Source organism: Lissotriton vulgaris, chromosome 2_1, assembly GCF_964263255.1.
Source record: "Lissotriton vulgaris chromosome 2_1, aLisVul1.2, whole genome shotgun sequence".
Classification (NCBI taxonomy): Eukaryota; Metazoa; Chordata; class Amphibia; order Caudata; family Salamandridae; genus Lissotriton; species Lissotriton vulgaris.
This window is the reverse complement of record NC_141687.1, coordinates 471,497,418-471,509,648: the sequence shown is the minus strand read 5'-3', so window position 1 is coordinate 471,509,648 and position 12,231 is coordinate 471,497,418. Positions and strand designations below refer to the sequence as shown.

Here is a 12,231-nt window from a genome sequence, read left to right as displayed (position 1 = left end):
GAAGAGTGTTTGTAATTGTAGATACAGGAACTACGCTCTCTGTTTCCAAAGTCCATGGTAACTGATTCAGTCTGTTCAATAAATATGGCTCTGTGATTTGAGCTGTTTTCAACTGATTTTTATCAGGGACTTGGGCAATAGCTTGTAATGGATTTTACTCAGCACTGATGCCAGTGAAGAAGGGTGGTCTAGCAATCAGTCAGGAAGTGCTGTTTCCCTCCCACTAAGCTGTGCGACTATTACAACACACAGTCAAATAACATTGGCTAAGGGAAATGGGGACAGGGGAATACAGAGTAGAGAGAAACATTTCTCCTGATGTACCACTCTAGAAGAGTTCTTTTTGTAATTCCCCTTCCAGAAGAGTGGACAAACGTAACCCAAACCAACATCAGATAAAACAAGAGCATACAATTAATTATTAGGAAGAGTTAACTGTTTGTAAATTAAGGTTTGTAAAGTTTCCAGTCTTACCATATGAAGATCTTGTGAAATACTGTGCCATAAAAGATCATTACTAAGTCCAGGCTCGACAGGGTGGGGAGGTGCTTGCTGTTGAAGTGATTAGGCGATGGGAAGAACTGCTCGTAAGGAAACGGAGAGGAAAATGCACAGCAAAAACTTTTATATCCCAAGCTAACCGAAGGGAGGAAAATAAACATGAGAGGAATGGAAATATAGTCAGAGAAGTACATTTCTAACTTTTTCCAGAGTAGGTAAGGGTCAGATTTCACACTGTGAGCATCCACAAATATGCATGTTTGTGGGCGTATCCAAATTTATAGTGCTAAGCATGCCTTGTATCACCCACTTCCCACCACATTTGTACAGTTTACAACTGTGGATTTCTTTGCACTCGTTGCAGAGAAATCTGCAGTATTAAATCCACTTACACCTCCTAGGAATCCTTTTCAGAATTTCAGGCTGGGGTAAATGGAGTTCTTTTGTCAGAAAACATAGGTTTATATCATAAAATACGTGTGTTAGTCAGTTCCTTTATATTTTGATTAATGTTAACAATGGCGATGTTGAGTAATCGTCAAGTAATATTTGGTCTAGTAACGAGCTCTGTAGATGTTTACCGAGTGGACATACCTGACTTTTTAGGTACTAGACTGAATGCAGCCCGATTTTAAACTACATTAATTGATCATACATTTGATATAGATTTCTTCTCTGTGATTTAATAAATACTGGTACTGGTGATTGTAATCAAAAGACAGCCATACTGTCTGTTAATTTAGTTTATTGGAGACCAAAAGCAGGTACTGCTTCAATTACTTACGATAATTGCATTACTCTGAGTCCTACTCCCTCGCTTTTAATTATTCAAAAATAAGGCCTCCGCCAGTTACCAATCCCAGTATGCTTCCCCACAATAAAAGCCTCCGCTTCGCCATTCCTTCTGCCCAGAAACCAGCTCACAACCAACGTAATGTTTAGTTGTTCCACTCTGCAAGGGCGTGAGGGAGTATGAATAAAAAGGCGAGATTCGGACTCGGAGTAATTCAAACACCGGTAAATGATTAAAGCATTACTCTTCTAACCCTCCCTCACTTGAATTCATCACAAATACGATTTAGCAAGCCACTGCAGCGAACAATTGATAGTATATGCATAGTAAAACCAGGATTTTATTGAAACAGGAATTTGATCCTTCTTTATTCTTGCATACTTGCTAGAACTCTGTATCCCAAGACATCATTAATGTGATAAACTTCTGCAATTCTATAATGTCTAGTAAAGGCAACTACGATACAATATTGGACATGCTACGGGTCAATCTCCCTTGGATTCCTAATGGAGTAACTTGACTTTCGACCTCACAGGCCTCTTTTAATAAGGGATGCGATTCATCAACTCAAGGTTTAAGTCGCTGGTTTTTTCCTCTTTTTTGCCAGATCAAAGTTAACAAATAAAGACTCCACCCTCTTGAAAGACTGAACTTTCTGTAAATAGGTGAGTAAAGCCCTTTTGACATCTTAAGACTGCTGCCTCTATTCTTCATCAGAGAAAGGGGAATGAAAAACTGAGGAAAAATCTCGTCCTGTTGTTTGTGAAAAGAAGAATAGATTTTTGTAACAAAGAAGTACCAGAACTGAAACCACCATGTCCCGGAAGATTCTGCAAAAGGGAAATCTACAGAAGAATGATACTAATTATCCTAACCTCCTTGCTGAAGTGATTGCCACCAGAAATAATGTTTTACGGTTAAGAAAATGAATCTCTGCCAGATCCAGAGTTTCAAACCCCATGTAGGAAAATCCTTAAATGCTTTAGACAAGTATTCGATAAACCCTATGAATGTCAAGAAACTAGGCCCTCCTTATCTGTCTAAGTCTTCCAGGGACCACTGAAGGCCTATATCACTACCCATTGCACCTTTAGGGTAGCTACAGTTAATCCCAACCGTAACCCTTTGTGATAAAACCCAATCATCGCAATTAAAGTTGACAATTTCTGGAAGCTTGCGAAGTTACAACCAGCTCATCCAGTAGCCCCTGCACTCTTAGAGCTCTCCTTTCAACCCCCAAGCCACCAGTTGGAGCTGTGGGTGTCCATCCTTAAGACTGGGAAGTCGAGAGGGGATGGAATTATTGGAAGCTTGCATTCTGGATAAACCTTCATGTTTGGTTGGACGATCTTTGTGCTTTCCACATAGACCAGAATATGTGAAACTGCAGTGATTCCAACCATGTTAGATCCTCTTTCACATGTTGCAGCAATGTGATCCCGAGTGTCGGATCTTGAGAACTCTGATCCCAGTATTCCATAATCCATGTTAACAATTTGTGGAGATGAATCCTTTCCCAGGCTACAAGAAAGATTGCTGAGATAAGAGCTCCCTGTACTCTCGATTAGTGAGGACGTCCTCAGAGCCTCTTTTCTGTCAAGTCTGACTCTGAATCTTGACAATCCGACATGTTAGCAACAGAACTCTTCCCCTTACAGTTTGAAATGTTCCTGTAAAAATTAGATCTCCAGCTGGCTGTAAATTGAATTTTTCCCGGTTTATGGGAAATTCATGATTTTGAAGCGCCACCAGAACCATGTTTGTATGTGCCACCAGCAAAACAGCCCCTTTGATAGAGCTTGGATCTCCCGGTCATCAGTTTGGATGAACAAAAATTCCTTTGCAATGTAGGAGTGCAACCAGGGGCGCTAGAGATTTAGTAAAGACACTAGGAGAGGAATTCAGCGCTTATGGAAAAACTATGAACTGATAGTGGTCGTCTTACACTGCAAACCGCCGGAACGTTTGATGTGACTTTCTGAGGGGAACATGCAAATAAGCATCCTGTAAATCTATTGATGCCCATCGATCTACTGTTATTATCAAATGGATTATGTACTGCAAAGTAACCTTTTGAAAGTGGCGAGATCATATCCATGAACTGACCCATTTTAGGTCCAGGACTGATTTGAAAGCCCATGCTAAGTTATGAAAGAGGAAGAGATGGAATATGCTGCCATTCCCCTCTCTGACTGCAGCACCTTAGTGATTGCTGTCTTTTTTGAGTAAAGAAGTACACCCTCCAAAAGTGCAAGAATTTTGGGACTGCCTTTTTTATAGAGATACATTGTTTTCACTCCAGTTCTTGGAAGCCACTGTATAAAGTCTGTTGCATTGCATTTGTTGATTATTTTCAATACCTTTGCGTCTGTTACATCTTTTTTCAGTTTTCCAAAAAGTGATGGATTCTTTCACCCACCAGCATCAGCTTGGATTATCTGTAGTTGCCACAATCTCTTTTTGGGTGGACCCTTCTTGTTGGTATCCTTTTGTGAAGAAATGGACCTTGGCCAATATTTATTCCTTCGTAATGCTGAGGTTTTAGATTCCCTACGGGGAGTGATTTTGGCCCTCTTGTCTCAAAACCTATTTATTTTGGATTTCCCTTTATGGAAGAGCGTGCTTGTGGTCTTTGAATGCCTTAGAAATCATTGAATGTAGCTGCTCATCAGATAGCATCTTCCCATGGAATGGAAATCTTAGAAGCGTATTCTATTCACTGTCTCCGATCTCCATGCCCTCATCCAGGGGCTTCTTCTGGCTGCAATCAGTGCTCGTGATGACCTTGACTATGTTTGAAGAGATGTCGGCTGGCAGGTTTACTTGTTGTCCATGCCTGCCAAAAGCTCCAAACACTCCTGACCCCCCTCCAGGATAGCTGCCGCCAGTTAGTCAAAGTCTTTAATTACTGTCTGGACAGTGTGAGCTGCATACATATTTGCCTTTAGTGCAAAGTTCTCTTCTGGAAAGACCTTCTTCAAAACTGAATCCACCATTTTATCAGAGGGGTCAGAAGGGGAACAGTACTCTGGCTTAATTTAAGTCTTACTAATCGTGGGAGCCAATATTGCATATACTTTTATATTATGAGGAAGGATATTATCACCTTTCAACATATACAATTTCTTCAGAAACCGTGGAAATTACATCTTATCCAATTCCTTCCACTATCCCATGACCATGTCCTTAATACCTCTTTGAAACTGCATAGCCATACTGTATGGTCTAACTGATGTAAGAGGGGGTCTTCTTCCTTCTCCATTCGAATTGGAGGAAATTCCAGATTATCCTTTACGTCAGAGAGGGTCTCCCACGTTTCCTCACACCTAAGATATTTCCCTATTAAAGTAGTGGAAGGTTTGTCTGAATCTGAAAATTAGAAATCAATTTCTTCCATTCCCCTTGGTGATTTGGAGCTCTTTTTTTATCTGGCGTTGGTTAGAGCTTTAGTCACTGCTGCCTCAATCTTGTCTTGTACCTCAGATTGAGACATGGGAGATGGCAAATTAGCAGCAGAGGCCCCACTTCCTCTTCAGGGACATCGTGCTGGAATAGGATCATCTTCTTTGGAGAAGAGGACTAGATAACATGCTTCTGTTTTGCTACTTTCGTCCATGATATTATGATGAATGGAGCTAGAATACAACAACACCTTTAGAATGATTCTTAGGAACTAGAAACTGAACCAATCCTCCGAAATTAGCAAACCAGTTCGGCAGCAAGACCATAGAATCCGTCTACCTATCCAAAGAAGGGACTTTCTGGTCGAAAAACGTAATTTAAAAATTTCCCCATGAGACCTTACCACCTTTTCTCCTTCTCTGGGACTTCACCACTCTCCTCTACATGGCGCCATATCATGCACTCCCCAGCAGTTTCCTCCATCCCGGAAGAAATGCCCCAGATGCACAGGATCAGACTGACTCTGTCTGCGTATCCTCCACTGAGCTGACACCTGGTGCAACACAGTATAGCTACACGGTACAGTGCGGCTCCAGCCTTTCACAGAAGGCTTTGCTGACCGAAGACACCAGATTGTTAGTAATCTCTACTAATCGACGTGCTGGTTAACCAGGCCCGCCACCACTTACAGAACCGGTATCGCTGAGTAGAGACAAAAAAAGACAGGAGCAATGGTAGGGGAAGGGGCTTTTATTCTGGGGAAGTGAGGGTAGGACGTAAATTTGATGAGTTTAGAGCCCACATGCCATTTGGCTCCTGCTCTAAACAATCAGAAGCGTAAGGGTTTAGCTGTGAATAAGATTGTGGGGAATCCTGGGCCTCATTAACCCATCTTCTGAGGGCAGAGCCAAATCATCAACACTTAAGGTAGCTCCTCAAAACATAACATGCTAGGCTAGCTTTGATTGAAGACACAAACTGATTCCTAACTGCCATTGATCTTTACTCAGTAGACCTATGGATGTACCGCAGAATACACCGATTGGGCGCAGTGCAAAATGGGAGATAAATAGACCTCTATTCCATATCTTTGCTCTTGATGCCCGAGCTGAATATGTGCCCCATACCATTCCTCCCATTTCTGTGTACCTTATGGATTTTACCTTCTTCCCCTCATCCTCTACCCAATTCCCCCTCACTACCCCACCTGAACCTCTAGTTGCAGAGGCTCAAGGTATTGAGGGGGCAACCTTTGAAGTGTACCTTTGTTCCCTGGACTACAGATCTTGTAGTAACTGGTTTAGGCTGTCCTACACAGTTCACTCCCACTTTTGTGCATACAATGAAACTGAGGTCTGAAGGGGGGTGGGCACTAGGAGAAGGAGGAGCAGACATAGTGTGCGCCCCAGCACAGTTTGCTGTGTATTCATTTGGACAGAGAACTTGATTTGCCAGTAGTACAAGGAAGGCTTAAACTATGTAATATTACTTTGCAAAGCTTAATGTAATGTTACGTATTGCCTAGTTGTTACATGCCAATAAACAAATGACAAAGAAACATATGTTGTATCGTGTATCAAAGAGAAATCTCATAATTACGGAGGGTACACTATTTCATACAGTCAGAATAACATTTGGGTTTTCGTTTTAGGACATTTCCTAATGTATAATGTTCTTAAAATAGCCAAGTCTGCCCTAAGCATCACTTTGAATGTTGTTCAGACATGTTGCTGTTTAGTTTTCACAAACGTTGCCACCTAATTCTACATGTTTAATTGCAGAACCAGGTGGGAAGCACACAGACAACTGTGATGTTAGATAAGCAGAAGGAGTTCGATAAGAAAGTCAAGGATGTGAAGAACAGAGTTCTGGTAAGTAAAAATCTTCAAAATCATGTGCACTTCTCGTAAACGGGCAAATCATTGTATCATCCAAGTTATTTATACTGTTTTAATTAGAAAAACTACAAATTAAATCCTTTCTAGGCGTTAATCTCAGGTTGTGTTTTCCGGTCTATGTGTGTAACTTAGCTTGTGGCGTTAATTGCAAAGCCTTTCTACAAGTTTGGAATGTAACAGGAAAGGGTGGTAGCACCCTGCTGACCTCCCAGCACAGTTCCCTCTTAGCATTATAGTAAATGCTGTTTGTAGTGCACGCTTACTTGGTATTTTGCTGGAGTGTTCCACCAGAGTTGGTGCAGATTAGTGCTGTCATCTCTAGACACATGTGTTTCTGGATTTTATCTGTACCAAGTAAGCGTGCACTGCAAACTGCATTTACCATAATGCTTTTCCCGGTAAAGTAGCAATGAGAGTATAGTGGTGCCAAAAACGTACTCCATTCCTCTGGTTTACTTTGTATTACTTTAATTGGAATTTGGTCTGGGCCCATTGTAGCAGACGATCTTGCTCTCTTTATATGATACTCTATTTGGCGAGCCACAGGGGGAGAAGTATTTTAAATATTTTCCTATTGAATACGTGGTGGTTTTCTTGATTCAAATGTGGTTTATATAGATTACGCAGATATATTGCCCATTCGATTGGGGGAACTGGTGAAGCTTGCAAGGATTTCTTAGTTCCTGTTCGTTTGGCTATTAAGCTCCAGTGTATTCTTTTGTTTTGCTGCAATTTGGATTCGACCCAGTTTTTATTGAGTTGTGATTTTTGAATATTTTCTTTTTCTCTCCTCCGGCATTTTTTCAGATGTTTAGTTTCTCGATCTCTTGTCTCTGAAAAGTGTAGAAATTGCAGACTAATTAGTTTGTTTAATGCAGAAGCTCTTATATCTGGGTTCTTTCCTGTGTGAGTTTTTGCTTGAAAGTCCTGCTGTTTTAGAGACGCCTGTAGAGCGTGCATTATTTTGTTAAGCACTAATTCAAAATTTGCTACTGGGTCCAAGGAATACGTGAATTGTAATACTTTTGCGTTGTCGATTTTATGGTTGATTTTGTTAAAGGAGGTGGATGCCCATAATAATTGCCCTTGGGACTGATTCACAACAACAGTACTTTGTAGATGCATAATGGGCCGGAGAGATGCGTTGCAGTGTTATTTCAGTTTCGAGTCTTAGTGTTGCATGATCACTTCCATGTTGGAATTTGGTACTTATTTTTGCGACTCTGTCAAACAGATCTTGACTGCAGATCATGTTGTCTAAAATAGAAGAGTTGAAGTTGCCTATTCTTGTGAAGGTTGCCGGTATGTATCCTTCAGTGCGTCCTTTTAGGATGACACCGTTTATTATGGGGAGATAAGAAGATTTTCCCTCTTTTATCTGCCTTGATCCCTGGGTGGAATTGTGAAGTTGGAATTGATAGAGCTACCACTTGTTCTCTATATTCCCTTTTTTCTAGAAGCTCATTAGATATTTTCCCATTGAAGTCTCCTAAAAGGAAAACAGGAGGGAATCCTTTTTCTTCCAGCACCTTTTCTATTTCTTCAAATGCTTTTATCTTAAGAACATCGTTCGAGGGACCTGGTGGAATATAAGCGTTAAAAATGATTAGGTCAGTTAAGCATTGGATATTTGTTTGATACATGAAGATTACTTCCTGATGCCAAAAGTAGTCATCATGCAGCAATATAGCTAGTCCTCCTTTGGCATTACCCAGAGTCACCGGTTATGCTGCTTTGTCGTAAACAAAATAATCATGTAGATCGAAGGGCTATGTTGCCCAGATTTCTTGAATTGTGACCATCGCCAGGGAATCTTCGAGGATTACCTCCAGTTTATCTTTATTTTTTCCTTCTATGTTCCAAGATGCGATGGACAGCCTACTTAAAAAGGGAGTTTGATTTTCCTTCGCTGTTAGTGGCTATTTAGCGTCTCCGGTATCCAGAACCAATGATGTTCTTTTGGGGAGCTCTCCTGCTTAGCTTAGTTTTTGTACTAGATCACTCTCTCTCCATTTTCTTTTTTTTATTAGTTTTTTTTATGCAAAATAAACATAAGACTCAGTTATAGCAAAATGACAATTGCTATAACAAGTAGCAATCAGATCATACGGCACATTTGCAATGAAAAAGCAGATATATTCTATCATTTGACAACTCGTTGGCCTTCCCAGACACCTGCCTTCCTCATTGCCAACTCGCTAGCTATGGACTCATTCCCAGTGATGTCATAAAAATACTTGACAAGGATACCTTCCGCATCTACAGACTACAGCACTCGTGTCCCTGCACGAGCACTAGGCTGTCTAGTACAATTATGGATCCAATCTGGCCTCCCTTAATTCTTGTGGTGTTACAACGGTGGAGGTATCGCCGCTCAGTATGTGCTTTGCAGTGACCAGAAATTCGTTGGTCTGCTACGTGGAGGTAGTAAGTCACTATAATTGTCCGTTTGGGTGCTGCAATACAGCACATCGTTTGTCCACTGAGCTATCGTAGGAGTCGGTCCTCGCAACCAACATATCACCACCGTGCATTTGTCCTGAAGCAGTCCCATGTCAATCAACCTGCACACCCCCTAGGTACTGGCTTGGAGTAGCCCAACAGGGCCAGCGCAGGTTCATTGGAAGTTCTACCTCAGTCATCTCTCCCAACTCTTTAAAAACCAATTCCCAAAACTTAGATATCCCCAGGCATGTCCAGGCCAGGTGTAAGAAATCGGCTAAATGTGCACCACATCTTTCACAGCCCTCCTCTTTGTTTGCCGTAAGTTGGTAGGGTATGCTCAGACGTGAGACCCTTGCTCATTTTGCCACTAGATTCAAGCAAGCCTGGCTGAAGACGGCTGTAATGCCAGAAACCGGTCCTAGGAAGCTTGTTTCCGGTCCAGGGAAGGCATTGCTTGACAGTTTGGGCTGGACTGTTCCCATGAGCCACAGGGAAACACTGATTTGCATATGGCCTTATATGAACTGGAGTGGCAGAGTGGGCTAAAGAACAGTGATGGATCAAACCCAGATCTGTTGACTGGGTGTGAGTGTTTGATTGGTTCAGATGCTCAGTCCATCACCACCCCCTTTTGTACCGCTTTGTTTGCCATAAGTTGGCAGGGTATGCTCAGACGTGAGTCCCTTGCTCACTTTGCCACTGGATTCAAGCAAGCCTGGCTGAAGACGGCTGTAATGCCAGAAACCGGTCCTAGGAAGCTCGTTTCCGGTCCAGGAAAGGCATGGCTTGGCAGTTCGGGCTGGACTGTTCCCATGAGGCACAGGGTCAGACTGTTTTGCATATGGCCGTGTCTGAACTGGGGTGGCAGAGTGGGCTAAAGAACTGTGATCGATCAAACCCAGATCTGTTGACTGGGTGTGAGTGTATATTTATATTTTTTTATTTTGAAAGTTGTGTAGCGCGGACAAGATCTTTGCAGATATCAGAGCGCTTTACAAAAACAGGGGGTAAAGAAACAAGGGGGTGATTAACAGACTTAAGAGCAAAGAGTAGTTGTAGGTACAAGATGGGTAGCAATATAGGGAAGGTACATGGGGGGGCATAATAATCACAAAACCGATGATACAAATCGACAATCAGACAAAAACAATAGTGCAGATAGGTGCAGAGTCTCAAATAGATCCAAAGTACAAGTTCAGGTGAATTTAGTCATGAGGATAGCTTTTACATCTTTCTTAAAAAATGTAGTGGAGGAGATAAGTCTGTTTTCTGGAGGGAGTGAGTTCCAGATTCTGGGTGCCATTCCTGAAATGGAGCGTTTATATGTTTTTTCCTTACGGAATCTACGAGGTTTCAGAAGAAGATTCTTTGTGGTTCTAGTGCCACCAGATATTGTCAGCTTCTGAGTGAGGTAGCTGGGTGAGTTGTTGTGTACAGCTCTGTGCGTCATGCAGGCAATTTTCAGATGTATTCTGGCTTCAAGAGGTAGCCAGTTCAAGGATTTTAGGTCGGGGGAAATATGTGAGTGTTTTTTTGATCCAGTGATGAGTCTTGCTGCAGCGTTCAAAGAGGCTCTCAAGGGTGCAGTTGTAGATAGAGGGAGTCCACAAAGGGCGACACTACCGTAGTCTATGCGAGGAATGACTAGGGCTTGAACTGCAGTTTGGAAATCCTTGGCTGGTAGGAAGGGTTTAAGTTTCCTCAGGGTATTGATTTGGAAGTTTGCTCCCTTCGTTGCCTTGCTGATATGCTGCTGCATGTTGAGGTTGGCGTCCAGTGTAATGCCTAGGGATTTCGCTGAGTCCACGATGATAGGTTGGACATTGAGTGCAGTTAGGTGCTTATGCCAGGTTTGAGTGGTGGAGATTTGAGGGAGGTGAGATCAGAGGGAACTCAGTTTTTAGAGCATTGAGTTTGAGGTGATTATCGGCAAGCCATGATTGGGTGTTTCTGAGCGTTGAGTTCAGAAGTTTGATGTCTTTGGGGAATTGTACTTTGAGATATAGTTGGGTGTCGTCGGCGTACATGTGAAAGTGTACATTAGATGCTTGTAACAAGGTGGTGAGAGGTTCCGTGACCAGATTGAACAGAGTTGGGGATAGAGAATATCCTTGTGGGACGCCTAATGTGACAGGCACTTTTGAGGACATCACGTTGTTGCTCTTGAATTTCTGGGATCTGTTATGCAGAAAGGAGGTGAACCATTTGAGAACAGTCCCAGATAGACTCATTCTGGTGTGTAACAGCTCAAGTAAGTTCTCATGTTTGACAGTGTCAAATGCTGAGAAGAGGTCAAGAAGGATGAGGAGGCAGGTATCGTTTTGATCTAGGATTTGGAGTGCATCATCAATTATGTGTGGCATGGCAGTTTCAGTACTGTGCCCTTCTCGGAAGCCTGAATGATGAGGGTTGAGGAGGACAAATTGATCGATGTGTTTTGTCAATTGGAGTTGTACGCATTTTTCCAACAGTTTTGCAAGGGTGGGAATGTTGGTAATAGGTAGGTAATTGTTTAGGTCAGTAGGGTCAGCTGTTGGTTTCTTGAGTATAGGTGTAACTTGTCCAATTTTGAGGGAGTCGGGGATGAGTCCTTGTTGTAGAGAACTGTTAATAATTTTGGTCCAGAGTGGGAGGAGTAATGGGATGAAGTCCTTTAATGCGTTGGCAGGAAGGGGGTCTGTGAGGTGATTAGAGGGTTTCAAAGTACTGAGCAGTTTGACAATTGTTTCTTCTGAGTAGGTGTCAAAGGATGACCATGCAGGATTGTTCTTTGGTACAGTGGGTGTTATGATGTGGGGGTTGGAGTAAAGGTTTACGTCATTACGGAGGTCGCTTCTTATGTTGTCAGTCTTTAGATTAAAGAAAGCAGAGAAGTCTTCACAGGATGGTATATCGCCTATTGTGCTATGTGAGTGTTGGGGTTGTTCCTTGGATTGTGTTTTGATGAGTTCAAATAGTTTTCTTGGCCGTTTTTTTGCTTGATCGAGCTGGAGGCTGAAGTAATCTGATTTTGTGCGCTTGATTTTCCTGAAGTAGGCGTTTCTTTTTTTCTTCAGAGTTTTAAGGTGCAGTGCCGAAGGTGTTGATCTACAGGTGCGCTCTGCCATACGCATGGTTCGTCTATCTTCATTGAGTCTACCATCGTACCATGGGTTGGAGTTCTTAGTGGAGACTATTTTCAATTGCAAAAGG

General features: G+C 42.2%; 1 protein-coding gene across 4 annotated transcripts in view; it reads left to right on the top strand.

The window, feature by feature from the left end:
- STAT1 (signal transducer and activator of transcription 1) overlaps positions 1 to 12,231 on the top strand; it is a 590,542-nt gene that overhangs the window by 57,002 nt on the left and 521,309 nt on the right. For all 4 annotated transcript variants that reach the window (XM_086955384.1, XM_086955383.1, XM_086955382.1 and 1 more), the window contains exon 5: positions 6,478 to 6,567. In XM_086955384.1, coding sequence (XP_086811510.1) covers positions 6,478 to 6,567 — 90 coding nt within the window. The remainder of the gene's footprint in view (positions 1 to 6,477; positions 6,568 to 12,231) is intronic.